Below are 22,971 nucleotides of genomic sequence, written 5' to 3'. Positions count from 1 at the left end.
AGCTGAGAGGTGGAGAGTGAAAAAGAGCAGAGAGGGGGGGAGAGGTACGAGGTGGGAGTGCAAGGTATATAACATCTCACGCGGCGGCTTTTTGTTTGCGTTCTTTCTGTTCAATTCCACAAACCTCTTCAATCTTTTCACCAACATGGGCTCTACTGCCGATTCCTCATACGACTCCAAACACATCCACACCCCCAATGACAACGACAACAACCACACAAACGGTATCATCTCCAAACCTACCATCCTCCACCTCGGCGATCCGATCCTCTACAACCACACGCTCCACTCCCAGCTCTCCTCCAAATACAACATCATCAACCCCGCGCCCTCCTCCCTACAGCGCTCCGTCTTCAAACAACATCTCGAAGACAAAACGTGGGGAGACTTCTCGGCGACGATACGGCCATTCTGGAACACGGGCGGAGAGATGGGGTCATGGGATAGAGAATTGATTGAATTGCTGCCGACGAGCATGCAGGTGATGGCGAGTGCGGGGGCGGGGTTCGACTGGGTTGATACTGGGGTCCTGGCGGAATTCGGTATGTGCGTGTGCATTTATTTATGCACCGTGCTGACAGCTGCACGATTCCCGACTGCATGATCGTCAATGCAAGGCATCGATGCAAGGCCGGCAGGAGGTGCCTCCGACACCGAGGACCTCCGAAACATGCACATACTGTACTGAGAGTGGGAATTTGCTGATAGATGTTCTTTATGGATACAGGCATTCTCTACTGCAATGGGGCGCACGCCTCCACCGAATCCGTCGCCGACATGGCGCTTTACCACATCCTCTCCGTTTTCCGCCACATGACCTGGTCCTCCCTCGCCGCGCGATCGAGTTCTTCCGATGAATGGACCAAGGCGCACCAGCTGATCCCCTTTGAGTCTCACAATCCGCGAGGCCATACCCTCGGCATAATAGGCCTGGGTAACATCGGGCATGCGATTGCGAAAAAAGTCCGGGCCGCATTCGGCATGAAGATTATATACCATGATGTCATCCAGAAGAACGCGGACATGGAACGGGAAGCAGATGCCATCTTCTGCCCGTCCATGGAGGAGCTGCTCAAGTTATCCGATTGCGTCTTGATAGCCACCCCGTACACGGGCCGCCCGCTCCTCCACGCACACACCCTCTCCCTCCTCCCCGCCGGCGCCCGCGTCGTCAACATAGCCCGCGGCGTCTGCATCGACGAAGACGCCCTCGCCGACGCCTTGGACAGCAAACACATCAGCGCGGCCGGACTGGACGTGCACGCGCACGAACCGCGGGTCAGCGAACGGTTGAGCAAGATGTTCAACGTCACATTGACGTCGCACACGGGCGGCGGGAGCGTGGAGACGGCGATGGCGTTCGAGAAATTGGTGATGCAGAACGTGGAGGCGGTGCTGGAAGGGCGGGAGGCGCTGACGGCGGTGAATCAGGGGTTGGTGGACAGATATCGGTTTTCGCGGGGCCAGAAGGAAACGAATGGGGTGCACGGACACGAGGAAGTGAACGGGACGAAAGCCGTAGCCGAGAGCCCGATGAGTACGGGTGGGAATGGGGGCGTGACGAATGGGGAAACGAGCAACGGAGTCATGGACGCCGGTGTTGGGAACGACAACGGGACCCCGAGCACGGCGGTCGGGAATACATGATACGGAAATTTTGGAATGTGAAACAAAGAGAAAAAAATTGGGTTTTTTGTATGGCCCCGGTGATTTTTTGATCTTCAATGCTACGCGAAACGAGCGCGATACATACATAAAGTTATATGGGTGGCTTCTTACTTTTTGGCGTCAAGTTTTTGGCGTTTTGGGGAGATACCTTTCGTGCCGCACCATACAATTTCTTTACCCGTGTTTTTTTTTTCCCGGCAACGGGCATTTCCTCAAGGTAGCTATTCATAGCCAATCCCTCCGCCTCAGCTGCTCGATCCTACTCTAAAACAAACAACGGCGGATACTCAAACCCCCTTTTCCCCCTCCCCCCCCCTTTTTTCTTTCGCACCGTACTAGTACCGCATTATACAGACGGAGCCGAAGAAAATCCACACCGACCCAGTCGGCGGGAACGCCGAGACACCTGTCCCCATTCCCCAGTCTCCAAAAGAGGATAGAGTCAAGTGGCCAAACCGTCACCTCAAACCAAACCAAACCAAACCAAACCAAACCCCTCTCCCTTCCCCGCCCTTGATCCCTACAACCGGTCCATCCGACCATGTGGTTCAACCCCTGCCCTGCCCTGCCCTGCCCTGCCCTGACCTCACCGCCCCCCCCCCCCAGTACCCTACCTACCTCGCAGCCACTCCACCACAACAACCCCCCCCCACCCATCTCACCGCCCCTCCCCCACCGACGAGCAAGCACACGACCAGCAGCGCAAAAGGGGGGGATGATGGGGGGGGGGAAGGGGCCGCAACAACCCCAAAGCCACAGGTCCAGCAACGGCCTCTTTCCCAAGCCAGCGGGTAGCCGGGTTCGCGATGCCAGCGTCACCATCGTTTGCAAACGGTGGTCGTCGATTCGGGAGTACCTCAGGGATCCCACATCACCGGTTCCGTCGTAGAATCGTTGATGATGAGGGAAGTGAGGGAAGGGAGTGAGGGAGGGATGCATCACACACGTGCGGAAGTGTGTTTGTTTTCTATTCATAGACGATGGATCACACGTGGCTCGTGGCTCGTGGCTCTGATCCACGGGCCGGGGACAAGGATGGGAAGATGGGAAGATGGGGGGGAGGGGGAGGCATCCGCGAGAACGGGCCTGCGGCGCCCGAGGAGCTGGGGAGGAGAGGATGCAAGGGTGGTCGGGTGGTTGCGGTGGAGGGGTTTCATACTTTAAGTGGGGGCCGGATTGGCCCATCGGCGTGGTGGAAACGGTGAGTGAATGAATCGGACAGGATGAGGTTTAAGTGGGGGCCGGATCGGCCCATCGGCGTGGTGGAAACGGTGAGTGAATGAATCGGACAGGATGAGGTGTCTGGGCAAGATGGGGTAGGTATAGATGGTCAATTTGGAAGAAAGCTGTGCTTTGGCGGTTGCGGTGGACCGAGGGGCAGGAGATGCGGTTTGGGGGGGGGGGGGGGGATAAGTCTGAGGGCGTGTATGATGGACAACTCAGCATTGTTGACTGTGTGGGTAACATACTTTCGTTTTCTCGAAAGGCTGTGACGTGATGAGCGCCAAGACCGAAGCGCGTGAAGCAACTCGGAGTGATCTGCAGTATACGAGCCCACCAATGAGAGATGGGGCTTTTTTTCAACCTCAGGACGTCTGGCAAGATTTTCTGTCATCGCCGTAGCGATTTTGATTGCGTATGCAAACGAATGTGAACCGACGTCAAGATATTTCGCATTCGAGCTCGCTCTGCGCTGTGTCATCATGCAGTATTCATGCCGAGATCTGAATAATGATGCCGCCTACGTCGAATTTAGCAAAAACTATTTCTTGGCGCAGGAGGTGTGCGAAAAGCTGGAGGCGCCGTACTTCCCTTCCTTGAATTTGGGCTCATGTCTGGTTTCTTGCTGCGAGTGGTCAACGCGATGTGAGAATTGGGAGCCATGAACGTCAACATTGCCATTGTAGGGCCAACAAGCAACGGTTCGATTTAGCAAAGAGAGGATGTATGGAGAGATGAAGGCCGTCTTGATGCTTTGTTTGGAGATCTCTTTCCCATTTCCATCATACACACCTCTACCCAACCAACAGAGCCCCAAGGGCTCTTCGCATCACGCTATGGGTAATGTGTAATAGCGACCGGCCATGTTTCCTACACTATGCCTTTCAGAAAGCAAAGCCAACTCCAAGTGCTCCCTTTCCATTTCTGTTTGTAAGCCATGTTCACAACTCACGATGAGCAGCCTGCGTCGGCTCCTTGGCACCCTCCTGCACTTTTGACTCATCAAACCTCCACACGCCGCCCGTCTTTTCAGCTTCGATCTTCTCACCCGGTATGGGCTTTGCCAACTTCTCGAACAACGGATCTGGAGGCGACGATCGCTTGAAGAATCTCCTCTGCCATTCCCGCCCCTCAGCCTGCTCTTTTCTCCGCAACTCTCTTTGCGACATTTCGATCTTCGATTTCTCATTATGCACGACATCCATATCGCTCTTGATAATCCCTTCCGCGACTTTTTGCCACGCTCTGTTGGACTCGTAGGGATCTTGCTGATCGATCGGGGGAACCTGCAGTGGTGTTGTTTTTGTGGTTTTGGCATTGTGTGTCTCAATCGGTTCGGCTTTCTTCAGGCCACTACCGCTACCAGCCTTGATGGTGAAGCTATCTGTCCATTGACCTTCGACGGTGTATAAGATCTCCTTCTCTTTACCTGTTGGGTAGAGGGTAGCCGTGAAGGAGTTCTTCTTGCCGGAAACCCAGCCTTTGCCAGAGTAATCGATCTTAGCCATGTAGCCGGAGGAAGAAGAGATGTAAGTGCAGTTGTTCAATTCGACGAATGGTTTGCCGTAGATGAGACCTTCGATGTGGAGGGCTGGGAGGGTGATGAGGTAGGTTTCGTTGTGGGATTTGAGGGTGTAGATGGCGTGACCGATTTGTTTGACGTGGATTGTCCGGGAAAATGACGCCTTTTGGGCGTTGTATCCTTGAAGCTGGAGAAACCGTATGTTAGGGGGTTCGGGTTGGTGGGACAAAGAAGGCATACCTGAACGCCGTGCTTGTCGTTCGTAATGCAGTAAGCTGTCACTGGTGGGTGATGACTTCAAGAGATATCAACAATCGGGTTCAATGCTGGCGCCCGGATACTGCCTACCTGACTTGCTCAGATACTAATTGCGTCGTCCCTGCAGCATCTTCCCACTTCCCGATGAACAGCTCTCCTAGGAACGGGTTCAGTGGCTTTTTTTCCGACCCGAACTTGTCATTTCTACTGCTGTACGATTGCTTCAATGTACTGAGGAACCACTTCAATACTAGCAGGGCTCGCTTCGCAGGGTCTTGCTCCAAGGCTGGCGCAACGAAAATGGATGGATGTTCAGTCCAGTACGCTGAGAACTCTGTGAGGGATGTGGTGCCTAAGATGAACGGAGGAGCTGTCATAGATGAGAGGTCGCCATTGAAAGATGCTATCGACTGGACGTGCAGTCAGCGAGTCTGCGAGGCATCGTTTCATTGGGGGATTACGTACCTTCAGAAACGTAGACCACGAGCCTTTGTTCTGAGGCGCAACGCCATCACCTTCACCTTTAGAAGAGCTAGACATGGTGTATGACAGGGATAACGAATGGCTGAGGGTGAGTTGAAAGAAACAGGAGTCGGTTTGAGAGATGAGAGTGAATAGAATAAAGCAACGGTCAAGAGCCAAGGAGGGGCAAACACGCGCGGCAGGCGCAGCGCTTGTGCGTCACCGAGGGGCGAGAGGAGCTTGCAGCAAAGTCAACCATGACAGCTTTCATTGCTATGCATTTCTGAGTATCCACCAGAATAGGCAGGCGATTACGGTTTCAGATTCGAGTCTCGAGACAGTTCTGATACAAGCCATCCGCTAAGGTATAGAGAAGCAGTATCTGCTCGTCCTCAATTGACCCCAATCTTAATCCCTCCATTTTCTCTTGATTCGGCCTCTGTTTCATCGCCTCGGTCGATGTCTTGCTGCCTCGGAATTATGTTCTCTCTAACCATCTATATCTCTCTTTCCTAATTCTGCCCGTTTTCCTGCTATGTTCCTTCTAAGACAACACCCCTGGCGTTGAATCGAGTTTCCTCGGGGGACATAATTGCCTATCTTGAGTACAAGCTTGAATTTTGATTGTTCATACCATCTTCTACGAGATATAACACGACGTATCGAGAACATACGGAGTATTGTTCAATGTATTAGACAAACTCGAACTTAGAAGTCGAAAGCGCGATCCATTGTAGCAGATTGCATTCGCGAGAATGGCATCAAAGCCAACCTCTCTTCTAGCATCAGAACGGAAAACGACCTTCCATCTGACATTCTACGCACGCTTGATAAAGGAAACAGTCATGCGTAACGCCAGCCGAGAGAAGCCAAGAAACCAAATTTCAAAAGCAACCGTGTCAAATTCGAACGACCCAAAGACTAAGAACCTCAGAAAGGTTAACCCATACAGAAATACCTTCGGAATATGGATAACCCTCTGCAATGTCAAAGTTCTGCCTGTCAACACTTTCCACAGGAGCTACATCTGATCAGCTAGATACTCTTCGAGTCGGTAGACTCGTATGGTGGATGTTCAAAACTGCCCACTGGTTGATCCGCGAAGGTGCCACCGCTTGCATTTTTGGGAAGCAGCCTGGATAATACAGAAGGAGGATCGTAGAAGACGGAAAGGCAGCATGAAAGCTGATGTGTACAGAGTAGCCGAGACAGCGGCCATTGGACAGGAAAGACGGAGGGGTATCCCAAATTCGAGAAGCATTGAGATGTACTGTGGGGCAAGTCCAGTGGTCAAGTAGTTAGAGCATCATCATGAGTTAGAAGCCATCGCTCGGAAACAATGCCTCCTGTTGTTTGTGTGACTTACCATCGGTACACTAGCAGCACACATCAACAAGTCTCAAAGGATGATTAGGACGCTGCATTTAGTAAGAGGTGAACCGGACACGACCTACGTCGCTAGATATCTGATCAGGAACGGAGGATGAAGACTGGAAAAGCCGATGCTGACTCCAGATCCTGAAAGATCTCATGATTAAGGTAGAGAGGGAAGAATGGAGACAGATTGGATGCTAAAATTTCATACCACGCCCAGAGGAACTGCAGGAGTGAGAAGGTCAGTTTGTGGGATACCACAGCAATCATGACTGTCTGGTTTACCAGCCAATGGTGTTGGTGGTGTCGCTTGGGCTGTATTGAGGACCAACCTTTTTTTCGCCATGATTTTGCTTGACATTTTTTTTGACAGGAAAGGCTCATAGGGCAGTGAAGGGGCGAAGTCTATGAACAATCTTTCCTCAACAACAGTACTCAAACTCAAAGTAACCTAAGTCTTAACGTCGGGCTCTTCCCGGTTCACGTATTCCTTTAGCTTCAACAGGTTGACGGCGAGTTGTATGTTATCCTTCAGGTAGTCCTGCGCGTCCAACTTGAACTTGGATGAGTCGCCCTCATGTCTCTCAACGTATAGTCGAATGGTGGCACCACTGCTGCCCGTTCCTGACAGCCTGACAACAATTCTACTGCCATCGTCAAACTTGACGAAGATGCCCTGGTTCTTGCTGACACTGCCATCCAGATCAGTGTACGAGAAATCATCAGCCTCAAGCACTTTGCGTCCTTGGATGGTCGACCCAACGAATTCAGACTTCTTCGTAGTGATGAGCTCAGTCAGATTCGCAACGACCTTGTTCGCTCCCTCACTGTCAACGCCCTCATAATCGTAGCGGGTGAAGAACGTCCGGCCATAGATACCCCAAAACTCGTGCTGGATGGAGGCGATGCTAGGTGTCTCGCCAGGCTTCTCCTTTGCAACACCAGCGATAATGTTCAACCAGGCAACGACAGCCCACAGACCATCCTTCTCACGAATGTGATTGCTCCCTGTGCCGAAACTTTCTTCACCGCAAATCGACATCTTCTTGGTGTCGAACAAATTACAAAAGAATTTCCATCCAGTTGGGACTTCGTAGTTCTGCAAACCTTGTTTCTTGGCCACAAGATCGATGGCTCCGGATGTGGGCATACTCCGAGCAAGACCGTAGACTCCCTGCTTTTGAAAGTAAGGGATCAGCTTGGCATAGTGAGCAATGATGGCCAAGCTGTCTCCAGGAGATACAAAGGCGTTGGCACCATAGATCATGTTGCGGTCGCCGTCTCCATCGCTAGCCGCGCCGAATTGGATGTTGTGCTTGTCAACAGCCTCTACTAGAGAGTGGGCATAGACTAGATTGGGATCTGGGTGACCACCACCGAAGTCTGGGGAGGGTATGCAGTTTTGGGTGCTGCTGCTGGGTAGTCCTAGCTCCTTCTCAAAGATTGCAATACCATAAGGCCCAGTCACACCGTTCAAAGCGTCGAAGAGAGTCTTGAAGTCTTTGTGGCTTTCCAGGAATGACTTGATGAGAGGGAAGTCGAAGATATCCTTCAGCATCTCCACATAGTCGGCTGTTGAATCGATGATCTCGACCTCCAGAGGTCCGTATGTCTTGGTTCCGATCTTCGATATGTCAACAGTGGGGATATCGGCGATCTTGTATTCGGTGAGGGATTTGGAGGTAGCGAAGATCTTGTTTGTGACAGATTCGGGTGCCGGGGCACCGTTTGTCAGATTGTACTTGATGCCGAAGTCAGCCTTGGGTCCTGTGCAACATGTTAGCCGGTGCTTCGTTTTAGATCGAAAATAAGAGAGTGGAGGACGTACCGCCAGGGTTGTGACTGGCGGTGAGCAGGATTCCACCAGTAGCCTCTCGCTTCCTGATAACATGGCTGGCGGCAGGCGTGCTCAGTATGCCATCTTGTCCGACCAGAATCTTCTTGACTCCATATGCAGCACCGATCTTAGCAATCAATTGAACCACCTCTGGGTTGTAAAATCTTCCATCCCCTCCAATGACAAGGAAGCTGCCTTCTACGCCCTCGGGGATTGAGAGGAGGATACTGGTGACGAAAGCCTCGCTGTAATGGGGTTGTTGGAAGACAGTAACCTTCTTCCGAAGGCCTGACCTATAAAGACGTTAGCTTTTATGGGAATTGGACCAGCGAGCTTCGGAGACGGTGTGTTTGTTGTTGATGTTGTGAGAGGCGACTTACGTTCCAGGCTTCTGGTCAGTGAAGGGCTTCAACGAAACTGTCTGAACACTCATTGTGATGGATAGTGTAGCTGTAGTGACTTGCGGTAGCTTGTAGGGATTATGAGGGATTTCACTGCGCGTGCAATGGATGTCGAAAAAGAGGTCTGTAAATTTGTTGAAGTGGGGCGGAAACTTGAAAGCGCGCGGTGGGGCGGTTGGCCGCAGTAGCTTTTGGCCAACGAAGACCGATAGAAGCCACCACCTGAAAAAGGATCAATATCACCAGGAATATGTCAATCTTTGCTCTATTCGGCCGTATATATGCGCTGTGATAATGGTCACTTCGCGAAACATTTCTCGCGATAGTATTTGGCTTCCTCGATGCTTTCCAAAATGTCTTCTCTGGCCTGATGAAGAAGTTTCTTGGAAGGCACATCCAGTAAGACTGCCTCGGGAGCCCATCTCCTCGCAGCCTCTTTCAGACTACTGACATCCAATATCCGGTAGCTTAGATAGTCCGTGATCCTATTGTAGGGAGGCTTGCTGAGGAATGCCTTGTCACAATGTACGCTGTTACCAGCTAGCAAGCCTCTGCGTCCTTCGGGGACATAATTCTTGACGTATTCGAGTAGACCCTCCGCTGCCTGTTCCTTGGTCGTAGTGGATGCAACGCAAGCTGCTGTCAAGCCTGACGCTCCATGTGTTTTGGTGCACCACTCGCCCATTCGATCTAGAGTAGACTTGTCGTGATGTACGATTGCCTCCCAGCCTTGCTCGTCCTGAAGCTTCAGCTGAGCATCTGTGATGAAGCATGCTATGGACATGATTGTCTCTTTCTCCGGGTCCAATCCGGTCATCTCGCAGTCAATAAATATCAAGGGATCATTAGAACGCATCCTAGCCATTTTTCGCTGTGTCGCTGGACTCGAGCACCACGCTAGATTTTTTGGTAGAAGTGCAGACTTTAAGAAGGAAGAGATCATTGTATTCTCCGCAAAGTGCAAACGCGTGAGAAATGTTTCGGCGCGGATCCGCCGGGAAAACCTCGCTGGAAGAGAGTGAGATCTACAGATGGAAAGAACGATACTTTCTTCAAATTATTTCAGAAATTGAACCCCAAAAAAAGGACAATAGTCATGGTGTAGATACCGCGAATGAGTTGATTGCTCGGTATTTTACATTGTGGACAATGGCTCTGGTTAATGGTCATTCCGGCGGCAGTATCCCTCCAGACTTGATCCAAGAAAGTCGGCCATTGAGCTTCCTCATCATTGGCGCTGGCTCTCGAGGCAATGCATATGCCACTGCTATATCGGAGAATCACACCATCAATGGCTACGTTGGCGCCATAGCAGAGCCCATTACCGGCAAGAGGCATTCGTTCTGGCGAAAGTACGTCTCTGGAAGAAAAGAGCCAAGACCTGGTGAGGTTTTCGAAACCTGGCAGGAATTTCTAGATTACGAACTGGACAGACGAAACAGAAAGGAGAAGAGCGAGCCTGTGCTGAAAGGTGTCGATGGTGTTTTTGTCTGTGTACTGGATGAGATGCACGCCGAGATTATCACTACTCTCGCACCTTTGCATCTACATATCATGAGCGAGAAACCATTGGCAACTACTCTGCAGGACTGCTTGAAAATATATCGTTCTCTGAAGCCTCCAGGGGGTGAGCCTGACCGAGCTATCTTTTCAATCGGCCATGTTCTACGTTACAGTCCTCATAATATGCTACTTCGGCAATTGCTTCTGGAAGATGAAGTGATTGGAGACGTCCTGTCAATCGAACACACCGAGCCCGTGGGCTATTGGCACTTTTCTCATTCTTACGTCAGGTGAGAATGTGTCTAAGCAAGACAAGCTATGACTGACGAGATGACAGGGGCAATTGGCGCAAAGAGTCAATGGGTCCTTCTCTACTTACCAAATCGTGCCATGACATCGATCTGCTACTCTGGTTGCTCTGCTCGCCACCAGCATCATCAACTAATCCGCCCCATCTTCCCTCCAGCGTATCTTCCTCAGGCTCTCTGTTGTACTTCAAAAGGTCACGGAAGCCTGCCTTGGCGGGGAACGCCACCAATTGTCTGTCGTGTCCTGCTGAACCTGAGTGCTTGTATAGCGCCAAGAAGATCTACGTACAAGATCGCTTGGCGAAAGGCATAGCTGGATGGCCCGTTAACATTGTTGCTCCTGAAATCGAAGACTTGATGGGACAAGGCGAGAAAGGCACTGCCATGAGGATGCTGGAAGCGGAGTTAGCAAGAGACTACGACACTAGCACGCCACAGTCTGAAATCGATGGAAAACGATGGTTTGGCCGCTGCGTCTGGGAAGCCGACAACAGTGTCTGCGATGACCAGGTGGTGACTATGACCTGGGAAGAGACTCCACTCCCTTTGAATGGAAGCAAAGGAATCGAGTCCCGTCTCAGAGGAAGAGGCGCAAAAGTTGCAACGTTCCATATGGTAGCCTCGACCGAGAAACAGTGCGAGAGAAGAGGTCGAATCTATGGGACCAAAGGAGAAATTGAGTACGACAGCAAGGCCATCCGAGTCTACGATTTCGCTTCCGAACATGCTCAAATTCATCACCCTCATCAGCCGGGCGGAGGGCATGGTGGAGGCGATGCAGGACTTGTGCAGCAATTTGTAAAAGCGTGTGAGGCCGTGCGCACGCAGGAGATGAATGTGGCTGAAGCTCAACGAGTGCATATTGGATGCACGTTGGACGATGTGATCAGAAGCCATGCTATGGTCTTTGCAGCTGAGGAAGCTCGTAGCGGGAAGAAAGTCGTTGACTGGGCTGAGTGGTGGGTGGCTAATGTAGAAGAGACCATGGACGAAATGGGCAAGAAGAACCTTGATCCGGATATTGGATCATCGACTTGACCCAAAGCCGCGCATCGACTGTTCTCACGAAAAGGGACATGCTGGCCTGCTTTCGACACACTTTTCTAGGAGATGAAGCTGATTACTAGGACAAACACTCCCATCATTATGGAGCACTCTTGCATCCATATCAAGGAAGAGCAATGGTGGATAAACCAAGGTGCATGCATGACTTTCCCACCGCTGCATACCAACATTGGCTTCGCTACAGCTGCATCGCTCGTAAAAGCACGCTGACCCGGATATCGATTTGGTGCTTGCTTGCTCTCAACTGCTGAACCAAAGTCCTTGGTTTGCATCTTTTCCCGAATCAAAGTCCATAGTGGGCTAGATGCGCTTGGGAAGAAAGCAGGAGGAGCATGACCAGAAGCAGGAAGAATACTGAAACTCGTTCTAGGAAGAGTTTCAGATGTCCTTGAGGCCCCGTATGGGTGAGTTGCTCCATGGAAAGCCAATCGTTCTTGTCTGATGAGTTATGACTCTTCGTTCTTGCATCTGGCGCCAAGGGTTCCGCCAAAAAGGGATTAGCGCCACTACAGCTTGGGACCAATCAACGCGTGTGTCTACCTGCCCCAGATTTTACGCGCCAAAGTCACTCGCAACGCTCCAATTGACCGGGCGTCAAGGTGACACCAAAATCACGAAACCTTCGCGACCTTCTGAAAGACCCGGGAATCCTCTGTTCCTCTATATTTGGCCGGCGCCTGGCTATTTGAAAAACTTCTAAACTGGGATAGCGCTTCGCGCTGGTAACTTCTGAGCTATGCCCAATGCTACCTCCTAAAGTTCTAATACGTCAACTGAGGCCTGTATTTTGGCCCAACTGGCAACCCGTACGATGGCGGGGCTACACCAAGGGTCGTCCGCGAGACGCGGTACCCTAGAAATAGCTTGAGACCGAACCCGCCCCGTACTTACTATACTGACGGCGTGACGCGCGACATCGTACTGTCTTGACAGAATGCCATGTTTCAACGGCCATGATGGCCTTGTTGTCTGCCCTAGTAGTCCGCCCAAACCAGTGATGTTACGTTTCAGATCTGTAACATCAGTATGTTGATTCTTGAAGCTTGCTGATATGTTTCATCTCCAATGGTGTAATGGAGAGCGTTCGTCGAGGATAAGTATCGCCCTCAAGTCCTCTCCATCTCCTATCACTTTTTTCCTTCTCCAGAGTTACGAAGCCTCCGACGAAACGTCTCTCAGTGCCCTCTCAACGAATCTCTTAATTTTCATTCTTTCTGTTTCCTACTGCTTCATCATAGACGAGACATCGGAGCCGGTCTCCACTAATACACAGCGCAAGATATACCAGCCTATACTATCACGCATCGCGTAAGCAGTCTGCTGCCCTCTTGGAAACAAAGTCCAACAGTACTCCAAATCTGGAAGCCATGCCTTCTCTCAAACCATACCAATATCGTCCTGCTACGCCCGACCAAGGCGAACACTCGGGGCATAGCCGCAACTCATCAGCGGGAAATTTTTCTATTTGGTCTTCGCCTGGGTCACCGAAGAGTCGAGCAACAACACCAAGCAGTTCTCCAATTATAATCCCGTGCGGGCCCACCCTGCTCCCAAAAATCCGCACTCGGGATCAAGGCCTTGATCAAGATGTCTCTAGCGGCAAAACACATCGCCGAGCTTTTTCTACGAATTGTAATCCGCCAAACCAACCACGACCATCTAGGCCAGGTTTTCAGCGAAGCACGACCAGCCCGCCGCAATGTTCTTCTACACTTACTCCAGTCTCGACCACTTCGACAGTGGACACCTGGGCGGAGAACTCTGTGATCAGCTCTCCCGCACCCTTTTCTTCATCCTATGTTGGCAGATCCTTCGGCCATGTCAGATCCACTTCCACCCCTGCCGTGGATGTTGCTTCTCTGCGACGGTATGGCAATCCGAATTACCGCACTCGTCCCGTCTACCTCACCCAACCATCTCAGTGTCCTAACGCTGTGCTGCCAATTTTGCCAGATTTTGCTTCTTCTGAGTTGTATGTCCCTGTACCGACCGAGTATCGTGATCTCACTCCCGAGCTCTGCCTCGATGGGCCGACAACGACCGTTATGGAGTACTTGACAGGACCAAACCCAGCAGTCGATCTGGTTGATAAGGTCTCCACAAGCATTGGCCACCATATGCATTGCTGGTGGGACATCCGAAATCTGGTAGATTGGGAAGACTTCAGCCTCGACACCATCGTGGCTATTCCTGATTTCTCTTACAGCGAAGAAAGCTCCGGCCTTCTCAACGTTCCCATTCCAGCTGCGGCTCTCCCGAAACCACATGGCAGTCAGTCAATAGTCCAACCCTCCAACGAACGCGGCCTTCAAGACGTCATTACCACATTCTACGCCGCCAAAATCAACGCTGCCCTCAAGACCTGCCAAGGCCACCAACATTACATCACCATGGTCCCGCAGCGCAACAGAGAAGATGGCCCATTCTATGTTTCTGCCTACGCCAACGATGAGACCCACGCGCTCGGCCGTGGCCGTGTCGTCGGCCTCGTCAAGACGTACGAGGCCTGGAACAGCAGCATGAGCAAAGAAAAGAACAGCAAGCAAACGCTCTACCTCGCCGGCCTCTCCCATCTGCACCGCCTGCTGCGCGAAAGCAACACCCGCTACGGCTTCATCATGACGGAAATCGAACTCGTCTGCGTGCGCATGGGCACCGAAGAAGGCAAGCCCTACTTCGGCTACCTCGAACTCGCGCCGCCCATCCGCCTGAGCGAGCAGACGGGCCTGACGGCCTGCCTGGCGCTGTGGTACCTCCACATGCTGGCCGGGGACGCCCCGTTGGAGGGCCAGCGCGGCTACCGGATCGACGTCGGCCCGCCGGGTCCGCCGCCCGGCAGCAGCGGTCTGCTGTCGAGGCAGCACGTGCGGAAGCCGGGGCCCGAGGGACGGGACGGGTGGATGCAGCGCGTCCAGGAGGGCGAGAAGAGGTCGGCGAGGCGGACCCGGGGCTGGGTCTTCCCCGAGGAACCCTTCTCGATCAAGGAGAGACAGGCGATGAAGGCCGGGAGGTAAGGAGGCCGTTTCCCGGGAAGCTCGGCTGGTCCGGGCTTGGGGTCCGATCCGGTGGTTGATCCACCGGTCTACGATTCGATTAATCTTTGTTTGTTTGTTTGCTTGCTTGCTTGCATGCATAGCGATGGAGTTTGCATGGATGCCATACCCATGGGTTTGGAGCATTCACTTGGGGGCGTCGGGGCATGGATGTGTCCTCGGTCACGCATTTCATGTGGCGTCAACCTCGCTGGAAACGCGATTTCATTTACCTATCCATTCAACCTTTTACCGTGCGTATCATCGCTTCATGCATTTTCCTCAGTATCGAGCATTTGCACAGGATTGGAGCATTGGTCGGAGTATCACATTAGCCGTATTTACATTCTGTCGAAGTGTGGGACATTCGCAAACTAAACCTCAAAATCTTGTTCGGGTGCAACGCCAAATCACCGGGTGATGGGTGATGTGTCACAGGAAAACTGAAAATTTCGCAGGATCAATAGTCGTCGAGCTATGTACGGACATGTGGCGAATATATACAAATGTACGCCATTTGCAAAAGTAAATTGACCTCTGACACCCCCTCTCTTTGTACATTACGTGTACCCGGAGTCTTCAATCTCTTGCCTTTTCCAGCTAATCAGGACAAAAGCCTTTTCATTACGAAAGCGCCTAGCTCTTCTACCCGCTGCGCGCTCCCCATGTCACCAAAAGCCAGGCAGCAACCACAGCCACGCATCTTCGCCGTCCACAAAGACATCGAAGACACGACTGAGTTTCTCTCTGTTTCATAGCCAAGGCCATCTGTTGCGCCTAAAATCAGGTCGCCGTAAATCGGAGGTTCAGGTTTATTACCCTACATCTGACTCCCTGTCTTCGGCGGCTTCTTACTCGCCTCCAGATCTACCAGACGGTTGCGGTCGCAGCTGGGTAAGGGTGGTAGGAGTTTCAATGCGTGTCAGCCTGCGGCTCGCTTCGTTTCGCTTCGTTTCGCTTCACTCTGCGGCAGCGTTAAGTACGAGCAGGACGGTCGCCTGTCAGACAGCCCGATCTGGCTTGGGGGCTGATTCAATGGCGCCGAATGGGGCTTTTTCCTGAAACCGCCAAGGCGACGAAGGTGGAGCTGTTGCAAAGTTGTCTGCATCTCTTTAAGCACTAGGGTGCCAAGATTGTTCATTTTTAGGCAAGTTTCCATCATCAGCGCCTTTCGCTGTCTTCCTTCTCCACCTCATAGAAAAGCATGTAAACTTCCTTCTGCATCGACAGTACTTCGCTAGTTTTGCACTCCTTGACTTTGTCGTCGCTGATGCGCCACCAGCGATCGACAGGTCGTTTCTTGCGCTTGAACCGGCTGACGTCCATCGTCGAAGATTTGGAAGTGTTTGCTGTGGTAGGTCTGGACTTCTGTTCTTGGTTCAGAAGACGGTCTTTCACACCGTCGATTCCTGTTGGAGCCTGTTTTTTGGCTGTTGACACGTCGGATTCTTTGTGGGCGTGCGTCCCATTCATTGATCCTGATGATGGACGTGTGGAAGGTGGTGATTGCGAGTTCGAGGAGGGTGAGGCAGATGAAGAAGAGATCCGCCCGGTGGTATCTGGATTCGAACTTGAAGCATTCGTCTCCTGGGACAGATTTGGCGATTCTGCAGATACTTGCGGACTTGGTAATGTCGACCTAGATTGACTGGGGGTTGCACTATATGGACCAGATGCATTGACCACATGTGGCGTCGAGTAAGGAGCATATAGATGCTGTCTTCGAAACGTCTCGTAGTGGCCGCTATTGTGAGTTCCCTTGTGGGTGACCATGCCTAGCAGCTTGTAAATTCTTCGATTCAGCAATCCGCCTACGGGCAATTTTTCTGGAAATGTCACTTTTGCTAAATTTTTGGTTGAGCTGCTGCGTGGATCGAAGACGGATCTCGACAAATGTACGACGAGCACTTTGGGGAAAGTAGTGAATTCGATGTGACGGGCTATCCTACGTTTGGGCGCTAGCTTTGTGTCTGGTAGTTCGACCCCTTCTGGCGCCTTCTCGGGATCGTCCTGCAACGCTCTCCGTAACTTCTCTATTGAAGTCTGTATCATCGCTTTCCGCTCATCAGACCTCGCACGCTCGTATTCCTTGGAGTAGGCTTCCACAGCATGTTCGAGGCGGCATTTATCACACTTGTAGTCGTCAATGAATTCCGTTTTGAAGTGAGCATCAAAACACTCGTTGAGCGTCGTCGAGCTCTTCTGTGGTACCATAAGATTGAGCATGACGAAGCCTGTCGGGCTCGCTTTAGGTACAAAATGGCAAAATTGGCACTCTGTACGCGCTTCCGTCTGACCTTCAAGTGGGAAACCGTCCTCTTCTTCTGCCAGAGGGTCTATTTCGTCTTCATTCACAGGCTCCTGGGTCGTTGGCGCATTTGTGGCAGCGTCATTAATCTCAGTGTCTGCACCCCCATCCGTAGTGTTGGCTTCCTTTGGTGGAGAAGCTTCTGGCTGTGTCAACTCCGCATTCGATACAACGCCGTTCTGTGCTGTGCGGGCTCTTTTCCTGGCTTCTTGACCAGCATGATATTCCTCTGACAGCCTCTCGGCCACAATCTGCAGCAGCTCCTGCGCATCCTGCTGGGATTTGCTTATTCTTGTCCCAAACGCGTGTTCTAGAACTCTTATGAAGTTCGCGGCGGAAATTGTCTTCTTGTAGATTGGCCGCTCGTTCAAACGATCGATCATGTTCTTCAATCCCAGTGTGACCTCGCCACTCTGCAAGCTAGCGAGCTTCCTACCGTCCACCTCTTTGCCATTGCTATCCACGAGAGGTACTGCAGCGTAAACTTCGGGACCTCCCAGTTCCCTTCGATGTATTTCTCGTATCAAGTAAAGTCGTAGATCGCCAAGACCAGCTAGGGACTGAAGGATGGAATTGATGAAGCAGTCGTTGGCTGGATTGAACAAGCCTACGATACCCTTCTTGCGGGTGCTCGCTGAGCTCGTGGATGAGTCACTATCGATGAGGTAGTTGGGGTTGAAGAAATAGACAAGAGCGACTGCGGCGAGTGAGGCGCTCGCAGCGTAGGTGAGGACGGTGAGTGGTCTGTCGGGCATCATGTATGCTATCGCTTCGCCATAGCTGGGAAGTCTGACCGGAAACTTCTTTCTAAGGATAGGCTTCTGGGAGTGATAGAATATGCGGCGCCTGAGGGTCTTTATGCCGGCGGTCAAACAGAGGGCCGGGTAAAGTAGACGGAGCGAGAATAGTCTCCAACAGAGTGGGGGTTGCCTGTTAAGGGTGGCTTCGTATGGCGAGGGCAAAGGGCGTTCCTGCTTCGGAATTGCTGCAGCGTGCTTCCTGTGTTGCGATTAGATGCGCTTGTATGTTTGCAATTGCCTGCAAATGCGTGAAATGGCGGGTTTACTTGCTGCTGGCGATATTCTTTCTCTCCGCATGCCGCATCTCATCTTCATAGGGCTGAGACTAGCTCCAGATTCCGAGAGATCAAGCCAAAGCTTTTAATTCCTTCCTCATTCTTTACTAACCCGTATCAACTATCATGGCTGCGCTTTCGATTCCCAACAGATCTAATCTATGCTCATCATGTATACGGTGGATAGCGGGAGGCGACATCTCGCAGCTATGGTTTCCTTTTCACCGGCAATTGCGAGGGAAGAAGAAGTCTACGAAACTACCAACTACAATCAATGTGAAGCTATTGGAGGATATCAAAGGCTTTGGGCGAAAGGGTGACGCACAACGTGCTGTAATTGTCAGTCGGTGTACTGATAGTTGTGATTGTAGGTTCCATCTGCCCTGTTGAGCCGGGTCGTATGCGAAACACTTGGTATCCGAGGCAAAAGGCGGAATATATGACCACGTCTACATTACAAGGTCTAAAGCCACAGAGTCTAGTCGCCGAGCGAGACTTTACGTTCGGCATGGAGCCGAAGGAGGAGCCGGCTCCAAAGGAGAAGATGCCGGAGAAGGAGAGAGTGGTCGAGGTCCAGACAAACCTCCTGGCAGTACGCGTTTCCTACGCTATTTCTGGGCGATGGCGGAGACTGACAATGAAAGCAGCCACAACGAGCTTCAGAAATCATAGAGGCATCCTTGCCCCCAAGTCTCATATTTTACAGGACTCCCATAAGCGCCCCTGAGCCGGAAGCCCCCATTCATCAACCGCCCAGCCGATCAAGAAGAGCCACCAGCTCAGCCGCTGCAGAACTTGAGGCGGCGTCAGTGCCTTTGCCGAAACCCTCCCAGCCTCAATTGATCACTATATTTGGTTCTGTGTCCACCGCAGATATGGCGGAATCGATAAAGGCAGTCCTGGCAGAAAAATCGGGAGGAGCAAGGGTCGTAATCGGGGCAGAAGATATAGCCATTGTCCAAGATGAGGATGATGAGTTGGGGCATCAAGATAAAGGCATCGAAGGAGATAGGTTGAAGGCGTTAGGCGACTTCCAAGTGGCAATACGGGTCAAAGGCGGAGAGGCGGTAGTCAGAACCGTGAGCGTGAAAGCACAGGAGACCAGCCAGGCATAGCTGTTCACCATCAACACAACAGCTGAGCGCCCGTTTGTTGGCATGCATCGAAGCACGCGTGGATCCTTTTCCGCACCACGCATCTATGACTTCAGGCTCCCAAATGAGTCAGCGGATAGATAGTGAGGCCCGTGCTATAGTGGAAGAGAAGTCCCATCGAGGTCAAGGGTCGTCGCGTGACAAGGACTCAAGGAGAGTGAAAATTCGGGGTCGTGTGCCAAGGATATTGTAAAAGTAGCTCTTCTGGGCAGTATTTACGCGAGTAGGAATGTTTGCAACTTTTTCAGTCCTGATGAGGATAGGATGCCCATGATGCATAGCGTGTTCTCCACTACTCGTATTCACTGAAAGAATAATTACTCTGTTCAAAATTTACGAGCGGGCTCCTCCGCGATAGGAGCGAACAGGATATTTATAGCACAGTAGTAAAAGGCCTGACTTTCTTAGCTTCCGAATAACCTGTGAGACAACAATGGAATCCCTTGCAACATCTTCAATCTTTTGTCTTGCACCCTATCATTCGCTTAATCTTTGTCATCACTGTATACCCTCTATACAAGACCTTTCTTTGATTCAATCTGCTTTGACTGTCCTCATCAATTGCATTCACCGCCAAACCAGCTTCTCAGTCCTACAGCATCCAAGCCGTTGCCAAGATCCAACACCGGACTTGTGGAGAGCTGTCATCGCTCTCAAACGGTCTGAGAGTCTCCATGTCTTGCTTGAGCTTCATGTGACCTGATCGTCGTGTCTGTCTGACTTCCCGAACTTCCTTCCATACCAAACGAGCCTCGAAAAGTCGAACCTCCCCTGCCGCAACAATGTCAGACCCAACAGCTGGGACGGTAGATGTCCAAGACTGCGCGCAGTTGAAGGGAGCTCAGCAGCTCTTGTGTTTAGTTGCAGACCCTTTTTCCAACACTGTAAGCTTTTGAACGTCCCTGTGCAAAAGCCATCTTTACTTACAATCGCACCTAGTTTCACCAAATCGCCGTCTTTTCCGCCTTGGGATACTCCGTGGGAACAATGATTCTGATCACTCTCGCCTTCTCTATAATGCGACCTCATAATTCGGTCGTCTACGCCCCAAAGTTGAAATATGCAGATGACAAGCATGCTCCGCCGCGGATTGGGAAAGGCATGTTTGCCTGGTTCTGGCCGGTTGCTTCAATAAAGGAAGCAGAGCTTGTAGAAAAGGTTGGGCTTGATGCTGCAGTATTTCTACGGTTCACGAAAATGTGCAGGAATATATTCGCCTTGGTGACAATCGTCGCGATTGCCATCTTGCTACCAGCCAACGTCATCAGTAGCAAAAAGCATGCACCCGGAGTGGTCAGTCACGGCTTCTTAACCCTCAGTACTCCCCAGTATGTCGCGGGGCCAGCTTTATGGGTTCATGTTGTCTGTGCCTGGGCAATCAACATCATCGTGGCTTTCTTTCTGTGGCGAAACTATGCGGCAGTCACACGATTGAGAAGGCAATATTTCGAGAGCGCTGAATACCTAACAGCGCTGCATTCGCGGACCCTGATGCTCACGGATATTTCCACAGCCTCACGGACTGACGAGGGTATCTTACGCTTGACAGATGAGGTGGAACAGACAAGTGGTTTACCTCGAGCAGCAATAGCTCGCAATGTGAAGGAGCTTCCAGAATTGATTGAAGAGCACGACCAGGCAGTCAGGGAGTTGGAGAGGGTATTGGCGAAGTATTTGAAGAACCCAGACAGCCTCCCAGCGAATCGCCCTACAATAACGCCATCCAAGAAATACCGTAAGAATAATGGTGGTCAGAAAGTGGATGCGATTGATTATCTTACTGATCGAATCAGCGAGCTGGAGATGGAAATCAAGCATGTGCGAGAATCAATCGACAAGCGTAATCCTATGCCCTTCGGGTTTGCCAGTTATGAGAGGATCGAGGACGCGCATACCGTGGCATATGCGGCAAAGAAGAAACATCCTCACGGCACGACGATCAAAATGGCCCCAAGACCCAACGATCTCATTTGGAAGAATCTACCGTTATCGAAGAAAGACAGGAACTGGAAGCGATTTATCAACAATTTTTGGATTGCCATTCTGACCCTTATCTGGGTTGCTCCCAACGCGCTGATTGGTATTTTCCTGTCAAATTTGAGCAACCTGGCCAATATTTGGGGAGGATTCAAGAAAGAATTCCACCATCACTCGACGTTCTGGTCCATCGTGCAAGGTATCGCTTCTCCGGCGTTGACCTCTCTGGTCTATCTGATACTTCCCATCATTTTCAGAAGGCTCTCTATCCATGCTGGTGACACAACAAAAACTTCTCGAGAGCGTCATGTCGCTACTAAACTATACGCCTTCTTCGTCTTCAATAATTTGGTCGTCTTCTCCACGTTCTCCGTGATATTCACGTTCGTACAGGGGGTCGTCCTGAATCCGCATCATGTGGGCGCCTGGGATGCAATAAAACAAGGCGACTTTCTGCTTCATTTGGTATACGGCCTATGCCAAGAATCGCCATTCTGGTTGACTTGGCTTTTGCAACGCAATCTGGGCGCTGCCGCAGACCTCGCACAGGTACTCAACCTTACGTGGGGCTGGTTCAACAGAACGTTCATGAGCCCCACACCTCGACAAAGTATTGAATGGACAGCCCCACCGGCTATCGATTATGCCGTCTACTACAATTACTTCCTCTTCTACGCCACAGTAGCCCTTTGTTTCGTCACCGTCCAACCTCTCGTCATCCCAATCACTGCCTTTTACTTCGCCGTCGACTACTGGCTTAAAAAGTATCTTCTACTTTATGTCCTGATCACGAAAACGGAATCTGGTGGTCAATACTGGCGGATACTCTTCAATCGCCTCGTCTTCGCAACCATATTCGCTGATTTCATCATCGCTCTCATCCTCAAATCCGCAGGCACATGGGTCATGATCGGTGTGATGGCGCCGCTTCCGCTCCTGCTCATCGGGTTCAAACTGTATTGCGCCTCCACTTTTGACGACCAGAACGAATTCTACACTCGAGCTACGCTCAAAGATCCCGAACACCTCACGGACGCAGGGCATAAGACCCGCAAGAACGATCGTGTCGGTACCAAGTTTGGCCACCCAGCTCTTTACTCCAAACTCATGACACCCATGGTCCACGCCAAAGCTCAACACGTCATCGCGCAAGTCTACCGCGGCCGCCTCAATTCCGAGAACAACATGTCAACGCCCATGGGCTACTCAGACATCGCCATGGATCCCATGTCCAGAGATGTCCCTGGCAAAACCGCAAGATTTGCGCCTGAGCAGCAGAAAGAGAGAAACATGTTCGAAGTTGTCCCAGAGTCTCATCTCGACTTTGGATACTTTAAAGACAGGACAGATTTCTCCGAGGAGCATGGTGGCGATGGAGAACTTTACGGACGTGCTCAGGATCTCGTGTCGGAACGTAGCAGCACACCCAAGTCCTTTTTGGGAAGGGATGGTGGCTCTCCGTCCAGTTCTAGAGCGTCGAGTCCCGGGCCCGAAGGTGACTTGGGGAGACAAAGTCCGCAGGAACCGCGACAGATGCATCCAGCCTACCGGGATCGATCTCGTCAATCGAGTGGCGGAAGAGGTAATCTCTACAGTAATGGCAACGAAAGCGAGCGGGATCTATTGAGCGGCGCGCAACCCGTTGGGACTACAGAAAACGAGCAACAGTACGGGCTAGATAGATGGAGGACGGGCGGAACTGGATACATAGGGGTACCCCAGGGCGAGGAGACGGGGTATGAGGCCTACAGAGGTGGAGGTAGGTGAGGAAAAGGTTCTCGGGGGAGAAGGAAAAGTGCTGTAAAT

At 51.6% G+C, this 22,971-nt stretch overlaps 9 protein-coding genes across 9 annotated transcripts; 5 read left to right on the top strand and 4 right to left on the bottom strand.

Annotated features, from left to right (window-relative positions):
• Nucleotides 1-145: 145 nt before the first annotated feature.
• On the top strand, nucleotides 146-1,647 carry HO133_009836 (uncharacterized protein; the record flags this gene model as incomplete). The annotated part of the gene is made up of 2 exons (XM_037300695.1): nucleotides 146-542; nucleotides 728-1,647. 2 exons carry the CDS (start codon nucleotides 146-148, stop codon nucleotides 1,645-1,647), a joined length of 1,317 nt encoding a protein of 438 aa, XP_037154543.1.
• Nucleotides 1,648-3,830: 2,183 nt separating this feature from the next.
• HO133_009835 (uncharacterized protein) lies at nucleotides 3,831-5,209 on the bottom strand (the record flags this gene model as incomplete). Its single annotated transcript, XM_037300694.1, has 4 exons — nucleotides 3,831-4,598; nucleotides 4,652-4,706; nucleotides 4,760-5,079; nucleotides 5,135-5,209. 4 exons carry the CDS (start codon nucleotides 5,207-5,209, stop codon nucleotides 3,831-3,833), a joined length of 1,218 nt encoding a protein of 405 aa, XP_037154542.1.
• Nucleotides 5,210-6,956: 1,747 nt separating this feature from the next.
• Nucleotides 6,957-8,775, bottom strand: HO133_009834 (uncharacterized protein; the record flags this gene model as incomplete). The annotated part of the gene is made up of 3 exons (XM_037300693.1): nucleotides 6,957-8,272; nucleotides 8,334-8,635; nucleotides 8,723-8,775. 3 exons carry the CDS (start codon nucleotides 8,773-8,775, stop codon nucleotides 6,957-6,959), a joined length of 1,671 nt encoding a protein of 556 aa, XP_037154541.1.
• A 266-nt stretch (nucleotides 8,776-9,041) lies between these two features.
• On the bottom strand, nucleotides 9,042-9,608 carry HO133_009833 (uncharacterized protein; the record flags this gene model as incomplete). Its single annotated transcript, XM_037300692.1, has 1 exon — nucleotides 9,042-9,608. One exon carries the CDS (start codon nucleotides 9,606-9,608, stop codon nucleotides 9,042-9,044), a length of 567 nt encoding a protein of 188 aa, XP_037154540.1.
• Nucleotides 9,609-9,892: 284 nt separating this feature from the next.
• HO133_009832 (uncharacterized protein) lies at nucleotides 9,893-11,592 on the top strand (the record flags this gene model as incomplete). The annotated part of the gene is made up of 2 exons (XM_037300691.1): nucleotides 9,893-10,536; nucleotides 10,584-11,592. 2 exons carry the CDS (start codon nucleotides 9,893-9,895, stop codon nucleotides 11,590-11,592), a joined length of 1,653 nt encoding a protein of 550 aa, XP_037154539.1.
• A 1,614-nt stretch (nucleotides 11,593-13,206) lies between these two features.
• HO133_009831 (uncharacterized protein) lies at nucleotides 13,207-14,633 on the top strand (the record flags this gene model as incomplete). The annotated part of the gene is made up of 2 exons (XM_037300690.1): nucleotides 13,207-13,251; nucleotides 13,296-14,633. 2 exons carry the CDS (start codon nucleotides 13,207-13,209, stop codon nucleotides 14,631-14,633), a joined length of 1,383 nt encoding a protein of 460 aa, XP_037154538.1.
• A 1,179-nt stretch (nucleotides 14,634-15,812) lies between these two features.
• On the bottom strand, nucleotides 15,813-17,714 carry HO133_009830 (uncharacterized protein; the record flags this gene model as incomplete). The annotated part of the gene is made up of 1 exon (XM_037300689.1): nucleotides 15,813-17,714. One exon carries the CDS (start codon nucleotides 17,712-17,714, stop codon nucleotides 15,813-15,815), a length of 1,902 nt encoding a protein of 633 aa, XP_037154537.1.
• Nucleotides 17,715-18,160: 446 nt separating this feature from the next.
• On the top strand, nucleotides 18,161-19,149 carry HO133_009829 (uncharacterized protein; the record flags this gene model as incomplete). Its single annotated transcript, XM_037300688.1, has 3 exons — nucleotides 18,161-18,350; nucleotides 18,406-18,626; nucleotides 18,682-19,149. The coding sequence occupies 3 exons, from the start codon at nucleotides 18,161-18,163 to the stop codon at nucleotides 19,147-19,149; spliced, it is 879 nt and encodes a 292-aa protein (XP_037154536.1).
• An 821-nt stretch (nucleotides 19,150-19,970) lies between these two features.
• Nucleotides 19,971-22,932, top strand: HO133_009828 (uncharacterized protein; the record flags this gene model as incomplete). Its single annotated transcript, XM_037300687.1, has 2 exons — nucleotides 19,971-20,072; nucleotides 20,128-22,932. 2 exons carry the CDS (start codon nucleotides 19,971-19,973, stop codon nucleotides 22,930-22,932), a joined length of 2,907 nt encoding a protein of 968 aa, XP_037154535.1.
• Nucleotides 22,933-22,971: the final 39 nt, after the last annotated feature.

Source organism: Letharia lupina, assembly GCF_014066315.1.
Source record: "Letharia lupina isolate WasteWater1 chromosome Unknown contig_7, whole genome shotgun sequence".
Taxonomy (NCBI): domain Eukaryota; kingdom Fungi; phylum Ascomycota; class Lecanoromycetes; order Lecanorales; family Parmeliaceae; genus Letharia; species Letharia lupina.
This window is presented reverse-complemented; position numbering and strand designations above follow the sequence as displayed.